This window comes from Lonchura striata, chromosome Z (assembly GCF_050655825.1).
Source record: "Lonchura striata isolate lonStrDom1 chromosome Z, ASM5065582v1, whole genome shotgun sequence".
In the NCBI taxonomy this organism is placed as follows: domain Eukaryota; kingdom Metazoa; phylum Chordata; class Aves; order Passeriformes; family Estrildidae; genus Lonchura; species Lonchura striata.
This window is the reverse complement of record NC_140740.1, coordinates 49,230,587-49,243,807: the sequence shown is the minus strand read 5'-3', so window position 1 is coordinate 49,243,807 and position 13,221 is coordinate 49,230,587. Positions and strand designations below refer to the sequence as shown.

The 13,221-nt window shown below is 41.9% G+C and overlaps 1 protein-coding gene across 2 annotated transcripts; it reads right to left on the bottom strand.

Moving 5' to 3' along the window:
- Positions 1-435: 435 nt before the first annotated feature.
- DNAJC21 (DnaJ heat shock protein family (Hsp40) member C21) lies at positions 436-12,363 on the bottom strand. 2 transcript variants are annotated; one of them, XM_021551923.4, is made up of 12 exons: positions 12,261-12,363; positions 11,941-12,034; positions 10,939-11,062; positions 9,915-10,037; positions 7,268-7,572; positions 5,899-6,050; positions 5,470-5,557; positions 5,072-5,230; positions 4,396-4,435; positions 2,391-2,581; positions 1,939-2,002; positions 436-977 (listed from the first exon to the last, which is right to left on the bottom strand). In XM_021551923.4, exons 1-12 carry the CDS (start codon positions 12,355-12,357, stop codon positions 813-815), a joined length of 1,602 nt encoding a protein of 533 aa, XP_021407598.2. In that variant the 5' UTR covers positions 12,358-12,363; the 3' UTR covers positions 436-812. The 2 variants fall into 2 exon arrangements, with proteins under 2 accessions (XP_021407598.2, XP_021407609.2); XM_021551934.4 differs by having other exon boundaries at positions 1,939-1,999.
- Between the last annotated feature and the right edge of the window lie 858 nt (positions 12,364-13,221).

Sequence of the window (13,221 nt, the reverse complement as noted above, 5' to 3'; positions counted from 1 at the left end):
AAATTAATTAATTCATGTCACTCATTTATTTCTCCTTCACTTATTCCAGCAAGGCTGTTCCACCAGATTTTTTTTCCCCAACAACTGCCATGGAGATAGATGTACAAAACAAACAGGAATTGTCAAAACTGATTAAACAGCTTTGTCATCTAACTCCTTCCCTTCTGTCTGCTGCTTAATGTAATTAAGTAATTTGAGAATGGCAGAAAAAATAGCCCATATCTTGGTGGTGCTTCATATTTGATAGAGGATCAAGAATCAGAGAATATTCTGACTTGGAAGGGATCCACATGGATCATCAAGCCAGCCCTTAAGTGAACAGCCCATAGAGGGATCAAACCATGACTTGGGTGTTATTAGCACCAACAGAGCACAGGCCCTGCTACTGGCTACTCACCCTGAGCTGAGCCCTCTCAAAAGAAAAGCAACAGCAAATGTGTCAAAATAATTTATTATTTCCTCTGTATTGAGATAATCCATGCAGGCTCTAGAGGAACACAGGATGAGTAGCTCTGAGTTAGTATTTCCCCACCCATGGTGTGAAAGCTGCTCAGGATATAGGGCTTTGGACAATGTGGCTTGGCAGAAGGAACACTCATCTGTGCCATGACACCAAACCATTCTATGATTAAAGGAAGGCTGTTAAGAACAGAAGAAAGCACAGTCTTCCACAAGACAGTATTCCTTTTGTGCGTCTTCATTTTTTTCCTACATTGGTACTTGCCTTTAACTCCAGTCACAGGCAGTGTGCATGTTTCAGTTCTGCGAGAGTATTAATGTACAATTCTGAAGACTGTCACTATAGCAAAGTTCTACCTGTTTTTACGTTTCTCTTTTTTGCTTTTGGTGTTCACAGCTCCATTTACAGTCGGTGTTGTTGTTGCTCTTGCATGTCCTGTGGCTTTCAGGTGTTCGAACAATTTATTTCGGGATGGAAATGCACAGTTGCAGGTTACACAGTGGATAGGAACTTCATTCTACAATGAGAAAACCCCAGAATGCTTCACATTTGTATTGAATATGTCACCAGTGCAATACACCAACTTCTTGCACACAGTTTCTCCTTGGCAATGAAGCAGGAATAAGCTGTTTTTTAACATCAGTATTTTATATTTATTAGCAATTTAACACATATTTTTAAAAAATAAACATAACTTTCAAAGTGCTTTAAGTAAAATCAAGAATGGAAGCCTTGCAAATCTAATTCAAAGTAAAGAATAGTTTTGATCTCACCAGACCATACAGATAATGCTTTGGGCTTTGAGATGCAGTAAATTTAGTATTGTCTTAGCTGTAGTTACTACAAAGTTTTGCTCTCCAGCAAGCAACAATATTGAGAAAGATGCAAACAATACTGCCTGTTGGGTGACAACAGCTCTGTCCTCAGCCATTTAATTTATTTGAATTGCCTTGTACACAGAACTTCACCAGCTCTCCTAGAAATGAAGCTGAGTCCTGCATTTCTCTGTGAGGACAAGAGCTGAAGTTTCAGCTCTATCAAAATCACAGGGCAGAATTGGTAGACTGGAGGTGACCAAAAAAACAGCCTTCTTTGTAGTTATATGACCCCCACCTTTTAGCCCTCCTAAAAAGACAAGCTGAGAAAGATGAAGAGAAGGCTCCAGGGAGAACTCATTGCAGCCTTCCAGTGCCTTAAGGGGACTTATATAAAGGAGGGAGAGTGACTTTTTATACAGGCAGAGTGACAGGACAATGGGCATTGGTTTTAAACTGACAGAGGGCAGGTCTAGATTACACATTATGAAAAAATTCTTTACTGTAAGGGTGATAAGGCATTGGCATAGAGAAACTGTGGATGTTTCATCCCTGGGAAGTGTCCAAGGCCAGGCTGGATGGGGTTTTGAAAAATGTGGTCTACTGGAACTAGATCTTCCAACCTATGATTCTATTTTAAATAGTACAAATAATTTGACATACCATTGTTGAGCTCTCTGAAGACTTTTTTGATTCCTTTGCTTTTTTCCCTTTAGGCTTAGTGCTGCTAACAGACAAAGATGAACCAAATAAGTACACAGGAACATTCAGCATTTACAAGCTTCTGATGTTTTTCAGTATTCAATGTCTCTGCTGCTTTCTATTGTTCTTGCTTCATGCAATGAAATGTAAGTGTATCCAGAAAAAAAAATTATACAGCCAATTGTTAATCTCAAAATGTTGAATCAGCTTCTGGGAAGTGATATGGCAGCAATCTGCAGTCAAATACCACTTCCAGAGAAGTTCCTACACACTTTGTTTAGTATCCTATTTATTCAAATCAGTTTTGGTGAGCAGCCCCAAAGTCCACATTTTAGAATAAATCTATCCTTGTTTGACAGTATCAAACATGACACGGAATGACACAGTGACTGCAATGTTGCAACCCAACACACCTTTTTGCTTCACTTTTTGTTTCATTCTCTTGGCTGACATCATCTGTAATGCCTGCGTCCTCTGACACAACACATCTTTGGCCATCATTTACCAACCCCTCTGTTGAGCCCCTGTCATTCTCCATGCAGGACACTTCCTTTTGCTCAACTGTTTCTTCATCAGCACTTTGATCAAAAGAGTCCTCATAACTCTGTCCAAACAGAAAAAATCCCAGTTAAATACTTTCAGTTTGTTAATGACTATGTTTATAGTATTATACTCATTTACCTCAAATGTGGGTGGGTTGGGAGGAGAGAAAGCCATGGACCCTCCTAATTTACTGTGTGTTTTCAGTGAGACTGTAACATGTAAAACCTTAGTTCTCCTGTTTTGAAAGATGAGGCCACCTGTGGTGAAGAAACACCAACAAAACAGCCTCTGAAACTACAGAAGAGGAGAATGAAGATAGCTTTCAACTTACACACAGGGTTCATCCTGTTCTGACTCCCATTTCTTATTTCACAGATTGGGCTTGGCCTATAACTTTGCAAAGGGTTACTTATTTAGTCTGAAGTTTTCTGTGCCAGACAACTGCATTAGGACACTCAAGCCAAAATAACTGAGCTGATTGAAATTAGGTAGACACACTGTATTTGCCTTCCCTAGCAGATACTGGCAGCCTTTTCCATCATCCACACTAGACTTAATACATGAAGTTTGGCAAAATATCAACTACCTGACTGAAGCAGAACGGCAAAGCTCCCAAAAGCACAGTAATAAACTTGACCTAACACCATGTTAATGCAAGTCTTACCATCTCTAGTGCACAGTTTCAGCTACCTGAAAAAAACTTGGCTAATCCTAACTTCAAGAAAAGAAAATAAAACCCACAGGGATTCTCAATACTCCACAATACTTGGCAAAGGATGGAGGTCAGGATTTCCCAGCACAAGATTCCAGTTTCAGCAACGCAAGAGAGGCACCTACTGTTCAGGCTGTAGCAAACTGATGGAACAGAGCCACGGTGACTGTGTGCCACCCCTGCAGTGAGAACAGACCTTCTGGTCTCAAACAGGAGGCTGCATAGAAACATGAACATCCAGCCAATACTTGGACTATGCAACTGGACCAACGCAAAGCCAGAAAGCTTCAGCTGCTTGAAAGTCTCAGGAAAGTTTTTTAAGAACAAAAGATAATGATGGAGTGGGAGAGGACAGAAATTAGAGGAGAAAGCATGGAACAGGCAGGAACTGATACAGACAGCTCACTGGAACGAGGCTAGGACTGAGGAGTAAGTACTTGAAAAGGATAAAGTTTGAGGAAGGCAGACAGAGGAGCATGCTGACTGTGACACCCCTGCCACTCAAGCCTGAAACAGCTTGCTCTTGGTGAATTTCACCTGCTGCTATCAGCACTGATGTGTGAATATCACACACAGACTAAGATCCTGGAGTATAACAGATTACTTTACTGGAGTATAACAGTTACTTTTGTTTGCAGTTCAAAAGAAAGATGGATGTGTTCATTACAACAGCTACAGTACCAGCAGGAAACCAATACTGTGGCAGTCTTTTCAACCCCCTCTAAATTACAGATTAAAAAACAATGTATTATACCAAGTCCTGCAACTAAAGCCAGAAGTGACCACCAAGTTGAGTTCTTTATGCACCAAGGCCACTACTGGTCTTACTGATCAATTCCTTGCATTCTCCCTATCTGTCTGTTTCCATCTGTTTTTCTTATACTTCAGACTAAAGCCTTTTTAGAGTCAGCACCACATCTGCACTAACAGAACGAAGTGAGGTCTATTATTATGACAAAATATGATTATAATTAGTCTAATAGAAGTTATTATTGTGGCAAAAAAGAATATAAAATATTTTAAAATAGTTTTCAAATTCTGTGGAATTTCAAGTTCCTGTTTTGCAGGCTAGAGAAATAATTTGTCAGGAGTTAAATGCTGGTTTTCAGCTTCTTAAGCAATCTGGATTGTAAAGGTCCCAGAGTATGACTATGATTACATACCTTCATTGTTTTCTGCTTCTTCCTTTGTTTCTTTGAGAGCCTGTAAAGATAATTTTTAAATTACCTTTTTTTACAGAAAACCCTCAAAACCTAGTAGGGTTTCTAAAAAGACATCAAGCTGTATTTTTCCTTTATCCTCTTAACATGATATTAAGTAGCCACAAAAAGAAAGTTACTCAGGCCAGAATTAAAACAATAGGTCTCCCAAATTACTCACTGCATTTAGTAAAACATTTGTTCTGCTCAGACTGAACCCAAAGATAAACACCAGTGAGATAGTTGGGATTATGCTCTGTCTGTTTCAAAAATTAAGTTGTGTAACAATTCTGATTTTGAGCACACTCATTTTCTATTTATGCCAGCAATCAATTGACAGTAAGTACCAAATCAATAAGCATGAGCTCTGTGGAAGTCCCTCTGCTTGAAAAATAACAAACCCTTATTTTCCTTAACATATAACTTTAGGCAGCAAAGAAAATCTAAGTCTGTTGTTTTATGGCACTTGAATGCAGTCATGCAAAGGGATGTGTTTTACTGGAACTCTGCTGCTAAGAAGTATTTCAAATTACACAATAATGACAGCAGTGCAGTGGAAAATCGTCAAGAGCACCCTCTGAAGGCCACTGAGACTTAGTAAATCATGAGTCATGATAAAATTAAAAACAATTTGAAGTACTTTTGTTTGGGTATGCCTTCTGTTTCTTCTTCCTCTTTGGTCTGTATTTCATCTGCATCATCCAAAAGCACAGGAAATCTCCCTTCCTCCTCTTCCAACTGCTGTCTCAACAGTGATACCATCTCTCTATGCTTCTTTGATTTTTCATGATTCTTCATGCTGTGAAGACCAGATTGTTACTGCAGGTTCCTCTGAGCAAACACTGTTATATTAACATATAAAATAACAACAGTCCCATTATCCAGCATTACTAATTATGGAAATTTCTGCTCTGACAATGTCTTTACTGGAAAGACAACACTCATCATTATGTGAAGTTAAAAATTCTCTAGAATGCAGTTTTAAATTACTTAAAACCCAACACCTCCACCCCCAAATCCCCAACCACAAATACTTACGCTTTCTCAGTTTTTAACAATTTGTCACAAGCAGGGCAGTACAGACCATCAACAAGTTCAGCTTCTTCAGTTTCGTCATCCTGTTTGTCTGAAGAGATCAGTGGGGATCAGAGAGACAAAGTCTGATGAGCAATTTTTGAACAAGATGCTCTTTAAGCCCCAGAAAATACTCACAGCACTGACATTCAATTTCTCCAGTACTACTGACACACAGACAGCTCAGTATAACCTCACCAAATCAGACACTGGTGTAAGGTAACAGCTGCAGCTTGTTCAAAGAAAAACACCAGAGAGGGACAGACTCTAGCCCACCATTCTCAGAGGGAGGGAGTGAGTTGCATTACAGCCAGAACTGTGAATCTGAGGCTCTAAGTAAGCCACACTCATACTGCAGTGACTCAGTATATATCACCTCCCTACACACTATACCTTCAATGCCTTTTGTCTCCTGTTCTTCTAATTCATTTTCACCACCTGATCCATCTCCAAATTCCTTTTCATATTGTGCTTCCATCTCTTGCAGCTCTTTCTCCAGATCTGACATAGTTATCCAGCTCTGCTCTTTGTACTGCTCAGCAAGCCTGCAAGCAGAATATAGTAACTTCTACACAGTGTCCCTGAGATGGGAACTACAGGAATGGTGTTACTGAAAGCTAACTTCTACTTAAAGATAACTATTCTTCTTGGGCATCTCAGGAAGAAAGTGGTAGAGCAAATAATTGGAAATCTGAGCAACCTGAGTTAAATTGTGATGTCAATGGGTACCTCTACACTGCAAGCAAAGATATAAAAATAGGTGGGTCCTGGCTGAATTTCAGGCAGCATGGTCAATATCAAGCTAACAGCAAGGAAATCAGCTCAATCCTACTCTAAGATCCAAACTCACAAAAAATACAGGACAAAAATATCCAAAAGCACATTACTCCTTGACTGTGCATAATGGGAATGTACCAGCTCAGTTTTCCCAATTTAAGTGTGCCTCAAGTCATCAAATCTGGCATCACAGGACAGCTCAATTTTACTCCAGCTAGCTTCTGGCCTCAGAATTATCAAGCCACTTGTCAGTAGATGCATAATGCCACTTTATTGTCCCTAAGGGGGAAAGTACATATGTATATATAAAAAATAGTACATAATATACTCTATATATGTTATTACATAATTTTTATCCATATGCTGTTATTTTACAAGTGCACTCTTAATAAGAATTCAAGCTCCTCCCTCATAGCTACAAGCAAAGAGTTCTTCCAGTTGAAAAAATAAATTGTGGCTCTAGTTGAGAGACCACCTCTTTCTATTTTGGCAAAAAAGCCAAACTTTGACACTGCATTTACTCCAAGGAAAGAGTCCTTTCCAAAGAGTAAGAGGAGAAAACAAAGCTAAGCTCATTAACCCCTCTTTCTTTTTAGCAAGTACAGCTCCAAGGTAGATGAAGGTGATCTAAGTCCAGATTGCTATAGTCCTGTTTTCCCTTATTCTACAACTTACATTCTTTTTTTCTCTAAAATAAAAAAGGTAACTATTACGTTTTACTTCCCCAGCTACATAAAAGCACACTGGATTCTGCGCTATTACAGCCAGTTACCCACAGCACCCAGATAACCATTCCCCATTGTCTTAGCTCTCTACAATGCAGAAACTTGAGTTTTAAAAAGCTCACACTTGAGACCAAGATTAATACCTAAAATTTTCAAGGATGTTTAAATGAAAAGTGGAGCTACTATCAGCATCTATGTCCATATGGTATTCTCATGCATAGTTTCTTCATTTAAAAAAAATTTGTTCCACATGTACATACTTGGCTTGTTTTAGCTTCTGTTGCCTCCGAAATTCCTCTGCCTTCCTTGTTTTTTCTGCATTTTGTTCTTCTACAAGTTTTCTGTGAGCCTGTACTCTTTTATCCCGTTTACGAATAAAAGCTACTAGCTGACGGATCAGTTCATTCCTCTCTTTCCTTGCTTTCTCTCTTGTTTTCTTGTTCTCTTTTTCCATAGCTCGTTTCTCCCAGCGGTTTGAGGCTTGTCGTGTGTCATACTCCTCTTTCCAAGCAAAGTTTTTCTGAGTACAGAAACTCTGCCAATATGCATAGAAAGGGTGGACTACCTATAAGAAAAAGCAAAATTAAGTCACTTGTTGAGGAGGGACAGAAAAAGCAACCTGCACATGTCTAGCACTCAGCAGCAGCCTGTACAGCAGCCCTTGCTGAACCCCCAGGTGGATTTCGTTTTGCCTAAGTCCCAGACTGAGAAGCAAGATTTATTCTATTACCATCTGTGTTAAGTACCGTCTTCTGTTAAATGAGCAGTTTTTCTTATCTCTTCCACAACCAGTCCTCTCTCAGGGGAGACATCTGCTGATAATGGGCTATTGAATGTCTGCATGACTGCATGACTGAAAAGTACTATAACATCCCATTGTGAGATGCTCCGCCTAGAGGGAGGAGCCAAGCATTCCTAACTGAATATATAGTCTTGAGTTTCTGGAACACCAGCATGGGTTTTTCTGGCACTGGATTTCCCAGAGGACAGCTGTCTCTTCAACTGCAGGAAGACTACAACCCTTTTTTACAGGATCACTGCTCCAACAGAACCATACCTGCCACTCCAAGACGACTGCAGCCATAATTCCCAATTGGACTGCAGCCAACACCCTGACTGACAGGGTGTCAGGTTGTATTCTGATTCTGTCAGTGTTATTTTGGGTCACTGCATTGTTTATCTTTTTATTTTCTTCCCTAATAAAGAACTGTTATTCCTGCTCCCATATTTTGCCTGAGAGCTCCCTTAATTTATGATAATTTGGTGGGAAGGGGTTTACATTTTTCCATTTCAGGGGAGGCTCCTGCCTTAGCAGACACCTGTCTTTCCAAACCAAGACAGCCTGCTACTCAAACCTGAAGCTGATAATTTTTGCTAACCTGCAACAAAAATTCTTCTCTTCCCATGAATTGCTTTCCTGGCTTCAATAAAGTTGCCTCTCAAGCTTGTTGTGAACTCACAGAGTACACCAAAGCAGAGGGCATTTATATCACAGATTTTGAAGCCTTTCTACAGTTTTTGTAGCTCCCTTCTAAAACTCTGTTCCTGTTATATTCCTACTGTGTAGAGAAGTAAACACTGCAATGCTGGAATCCTCTGACAGAGTAATCTCTTTGTCTGAATATAAGACAACAGGCAAAATTAGCTTTCTACTTAACAGAAGCTATTTCCTATAAAATACCCCTATGAATCCCTAGGGGGAAGAAACCACTGTCCCTGCTTCCAGAACAGCATGAACTAGACAGATGTCAAAGCATATTGAATTAGAATTCCAGTCCTTTTCGCAGTTATTAAGTGACATCTTTAAAAAGCATTAAAGCTGTTTTGAGTCTATAATCGTATGTCCCATGGCCTCAAAACAAGCAGTTTTTAAAAGATGTTTCAAGATGACGACATTAAAAGACATATTTTAGCTGGTTCAGACATACTGTATATTTTTTCTGGGAAAGATTTCAGTTTGTTAAGCCATCCTGTAACTTATCCCCACATCCAAACACCTTTCCTGGCACTTCTTAAGAAGTTTGATTTGTAACTTTTGTTTCCAACTCCAGTCAAGTTTTGTACCACTGAAGCTACTAACTTTTAAGGTATGAATCAATTCAAATTTCATAAATAATTATCCATACTGAGAAAGTGACAAGGAGAAGTACCACACTAGATGCAACATTTGAGTGCACTTCCATACTATGCAGTTATTCCCTAGGAAAAGTGTTATCACTTCATTATTTAATTTCAATACAAAAAATACTGGTAACCTTAAAAAAAATCCTAAATCTGATAGTCTGATAGATTGTAACAAATAATTGTCAAACCACATGACAAGAATTCAAGTCATACAAGTACCCATATACTTTCTTTTCTTTCTTCACAAATGAAAGCATGCGATTTTTTCTGAATCAAATCTGACTACAAACTAATTGCAGATGACAATGTAATCATAATGGAAGCTCACACTGCCAGTCAACATCACATCTAGTTTCTAAAGGCTACAAGATACTACATGTTACAGGAAAAAAAAATTAGCTCAGTAACATATGTTGTGTTAAACATTGGTAAACTACTCTCATCAGAAAGCAAAGAAAATGTCCATTCTTTTGCTTTAGCTTTATAGGTCTTGCACAAGACTTAAATTCCATTGGCATAATTGATGGTTGGCCCTGTGAAGCATCTGTCTGACAACTCACCCTGCAGGTCTGGCTAATGCCATAGTCCAACAGGAAATATAAATTTTAATTCACACAAATATGAATCAGACCACAAGCACTTCCCTTGCAACAATGATCTACAACAGTGGAAAATAACCACAGATGCATGATATTCACCTCAGAGATGAGCAGGCACCCTTCCTTTGGGACAAAGTAATGGTTTAACTCTGTTACCTGTAGCTCAGTTTTACACTTGCCTTACCGTATCATAGTCACTGTGGGAATATCCAAACATAGGGAATTCTTCAATATCTTCCTGTGTCATATATTCCAATTCTTCCTTTGCAATCATCTCAAAAACTTGTCGGTAGACTGTAAAGAATCCCTTAAATAAACAAACAAATAAATAAATAAACAAACAAACAAACCCTTTGCATGGCACAATAATAGATGTACAAACGCTCATGTGCAGGGTATTTTAGAGAAACATTGCTACACTGCAAGAGCAACTCAAAACCAGGATAAAGGCCTTGTAAGCACTTGCTTGAGGTAATGAAGTTCCACTATCTCTCAAGGCTTTTATTTCCACCTTCCTCACACTATGTCTGTCTCTCTCACATGTGTAGTCAAATTTTAGAAGAAAGACAGTTTCCGTATACTGGATATAAGTTTCTATTATGCAGGATCAAGTTCTGTGGAAGCTCCAGACATAAAATTCACTATTAAATAGCCTATATTTTTTTAGATTAATATGTTACTAACTGACTACTAGTACAATAACAAAAGGGCAGGTAAGTATTTCTTCTGGTAGATGTTTTTTTCTAATCACCTGGAGCTTGATGTTTTTTTCTAATCACCTGGAGCTTTTCAATATATTAAATACAGTATTTTAAAATCCTATGGGAAATTCAAATAGGGGATTCAATTATAGCAAGCATGCCTTCCCCCAGAGGCAATTGTTACATTGCTTTTCTGTAATTTTCAGCATTCTAGCTTAATAAAGGTATTTCTAAATAAACAGATGGCATTGCAAAGCCCTGGAATGCTTCACTATATAAGATAAATAAACAATATGCACACGTGTAGTTGTACAGCATAGCAGGACATTTTGATTAAGTAACTGTTGGGCAATATACAAGAATTAAAGCCTCCTTATACATCTAGGTTAAGTTTTGTCTTCAGTTTGTGTAAGCTTTGCTAACAATTCTACATATAACTTTAACACAAAACAAATGCTAACACTTATAATGAAATTTCAGCTGATTAATTAAAGATTGATTCCTTACCTTTTCATCATCCCCATATCCAGAGTAACAGCTAACAGTGAAGTAGTGCAGCAGATCTAAGCTATCATCCTGATAGTCTCCATCAACTCCCCCTTTCAGCAGAGCCTCCCTGTGACTATCATACCTAGAAAAAATTGACAGCATCAAAGATTACACAGAACACCCCTCCATGCTGATAAACTAACACAGTATGCCTATCACATCACTGTATCGCTTAAGCCACTGTCCATAGTTTGTCTCTCACATCCAAAGTCTTCAGACAGACAAAACAGGACAGACCCAGTAGATATTCCCTCTTGACCTTTACTTACTATTACTTTATCTGCAGCATCTATAGCAGTAATCCCTCAACAGCCAGCTACCAATCAATCACATTTGAGAAAGATGGCTCACCAAACTTCCAGAAAGGGCTAGGGTATTATTTAAATCACCCAATACTTGCAAGTACTCAAAAAAACCCCAAATCATACAAAAGCACATAAAAACTGAAAAACAGCCCTGTATTTTCAAGAACAAACTCCAGATAGGTGGGTTTGGCCATGTAATGTTGTGTTATTATTGTGTGATTAGTGTGTTATGCTTCAGCCTATGTGTTTTACAGAGAACATTCAGAATAGCGATCCCTTAGAGATGTGTATGTGTGTTATTTCAAATCAGAACTGAACATCTGTATGCAGTGCCCAAGGCCTGAGAGCTGACCAGAGCTGCTGTGAAAAGCAGCAGGAGGAGGGAGGAGGAAGCAGGCCAAGCCTGCTGCTGGCAGGGCGCTCCTCGGGGCCCAGCACGCCCTCAGCTCCCGGCACACCAAGGGGAAGGTGGGAGTGCGGAGCTGCGCCCCTCCACAGGGCTGCATGGCTCTAACTCTTGCCAAGCCTAAAACCAGCCGGCTGCCCCTGCCCACGGCTGTCCGCGCTGACTTGCAGCGAGGCCCAGGAGCAGCACAGGACGAGCCCTGGCACAGCCGGGGCTAATAAAGCCTCTGCCAGGCCAAGCGCCGCTCACCAGGCCCGTTCCTGTGGGTCGCTGAGCACGTCGTACGCCGCCTGGATCAACTTGAACTGTTCCGCTGCCTCCTCCGCGTTCTCGAGGTTTTTATCTGCAGGACAATTTAACGAAACCGTGTCAGCGGCGGTCAGGCTCGGCGGCAGCCGCCCCGCCGCCCGCGGCACCGAGCCAGGCGGCAGCGCCGTGCCCCCGCGCCGCGTGGGGCCGGGCCGGGCCGGGGCCGGGCCGGGGCCGGGCCGGGGCCGGGGCCGGGCCGGGGCCGGGGCCGGGGCCGGGGCCGGGGCCGGGGCCGGGCCGGGGCCGGGGCCGGGCCGTACCCGGGTGCCAGCGCAGCGCCAGCCGGCGGTACGCCCGCTTCAGCTCCTCGTCGGCCGCGTCGCGCCGCACGCCCAGCACCTCGTAGTGACACTTCATGGCGATGGCGGCGGCGGCCGCGGGGCGGGGACAGCGGGACGGCGGCACCGCCGGCCGCGCCGGGAGGGGCAGGCCGCGGCGGGAGGAGCGAGCCGGGGTGGGTGGGGGGACTGGCGGCGCGGAGCCGCCCGGCTGCCGGCGGCGCGGTGGGAGCGCTCCTCCGCGGCCGGATCGGGGCGTGCAGTCGCGGCGTGTGAGTTAACCGGATAGCTTGTGTGCAATCCGCAGAACCAATGAAGGTGGAAGAGATCTCCGAGATCATCGAGTCCTACCTGTGGCCCAACACCACCGTGTCACCCGGCTTTTCTTAAACACCTCCAGGGACCGTAACTCCACCATCTCTGGGCAGCCCATTCCAATGTCTAATCACCCTTTCTTGAAGAAATTGCTCCTAATGTCCACCGTTGACGTCCCCTGGCACAGCTTAAGGCTGTACCCTCTTGTCCTATTGCCGGTTGCCTCAGAGAAAAGTCTGACCCCAACCTGGCCAACCCTTCCTTTCAGGGAGCTGTAGAGTGCAATGAGGTCTCCCCTGAGCCTCCTCATTTTCAGGATAAATACCTCCGCTTAAGACCTGTGCTCCAGGCTTTGTTGTGCTTCACAGCTTGGTTTCTTTCCCTTTTCTGAATTTGCTCCAGCACCTCAAAGTCATTCCTGAGCTGGAAAGCCCAGACCTGAACACAGGACTCAAGGTGTGACCTCACTAGAGCTGAGCACAGGGGAAGAACAGCTGGCCACACTATTTCTGAAATAGATATTTTGATTCTTGTGGGTGTTGAGGAGCTCAGAGGCACAGCCTCCACAGCACACATCCTCAGGGTAGCCTTTTTTATACCTATGCTCTTCAGAAATGTTAGGGCTGGT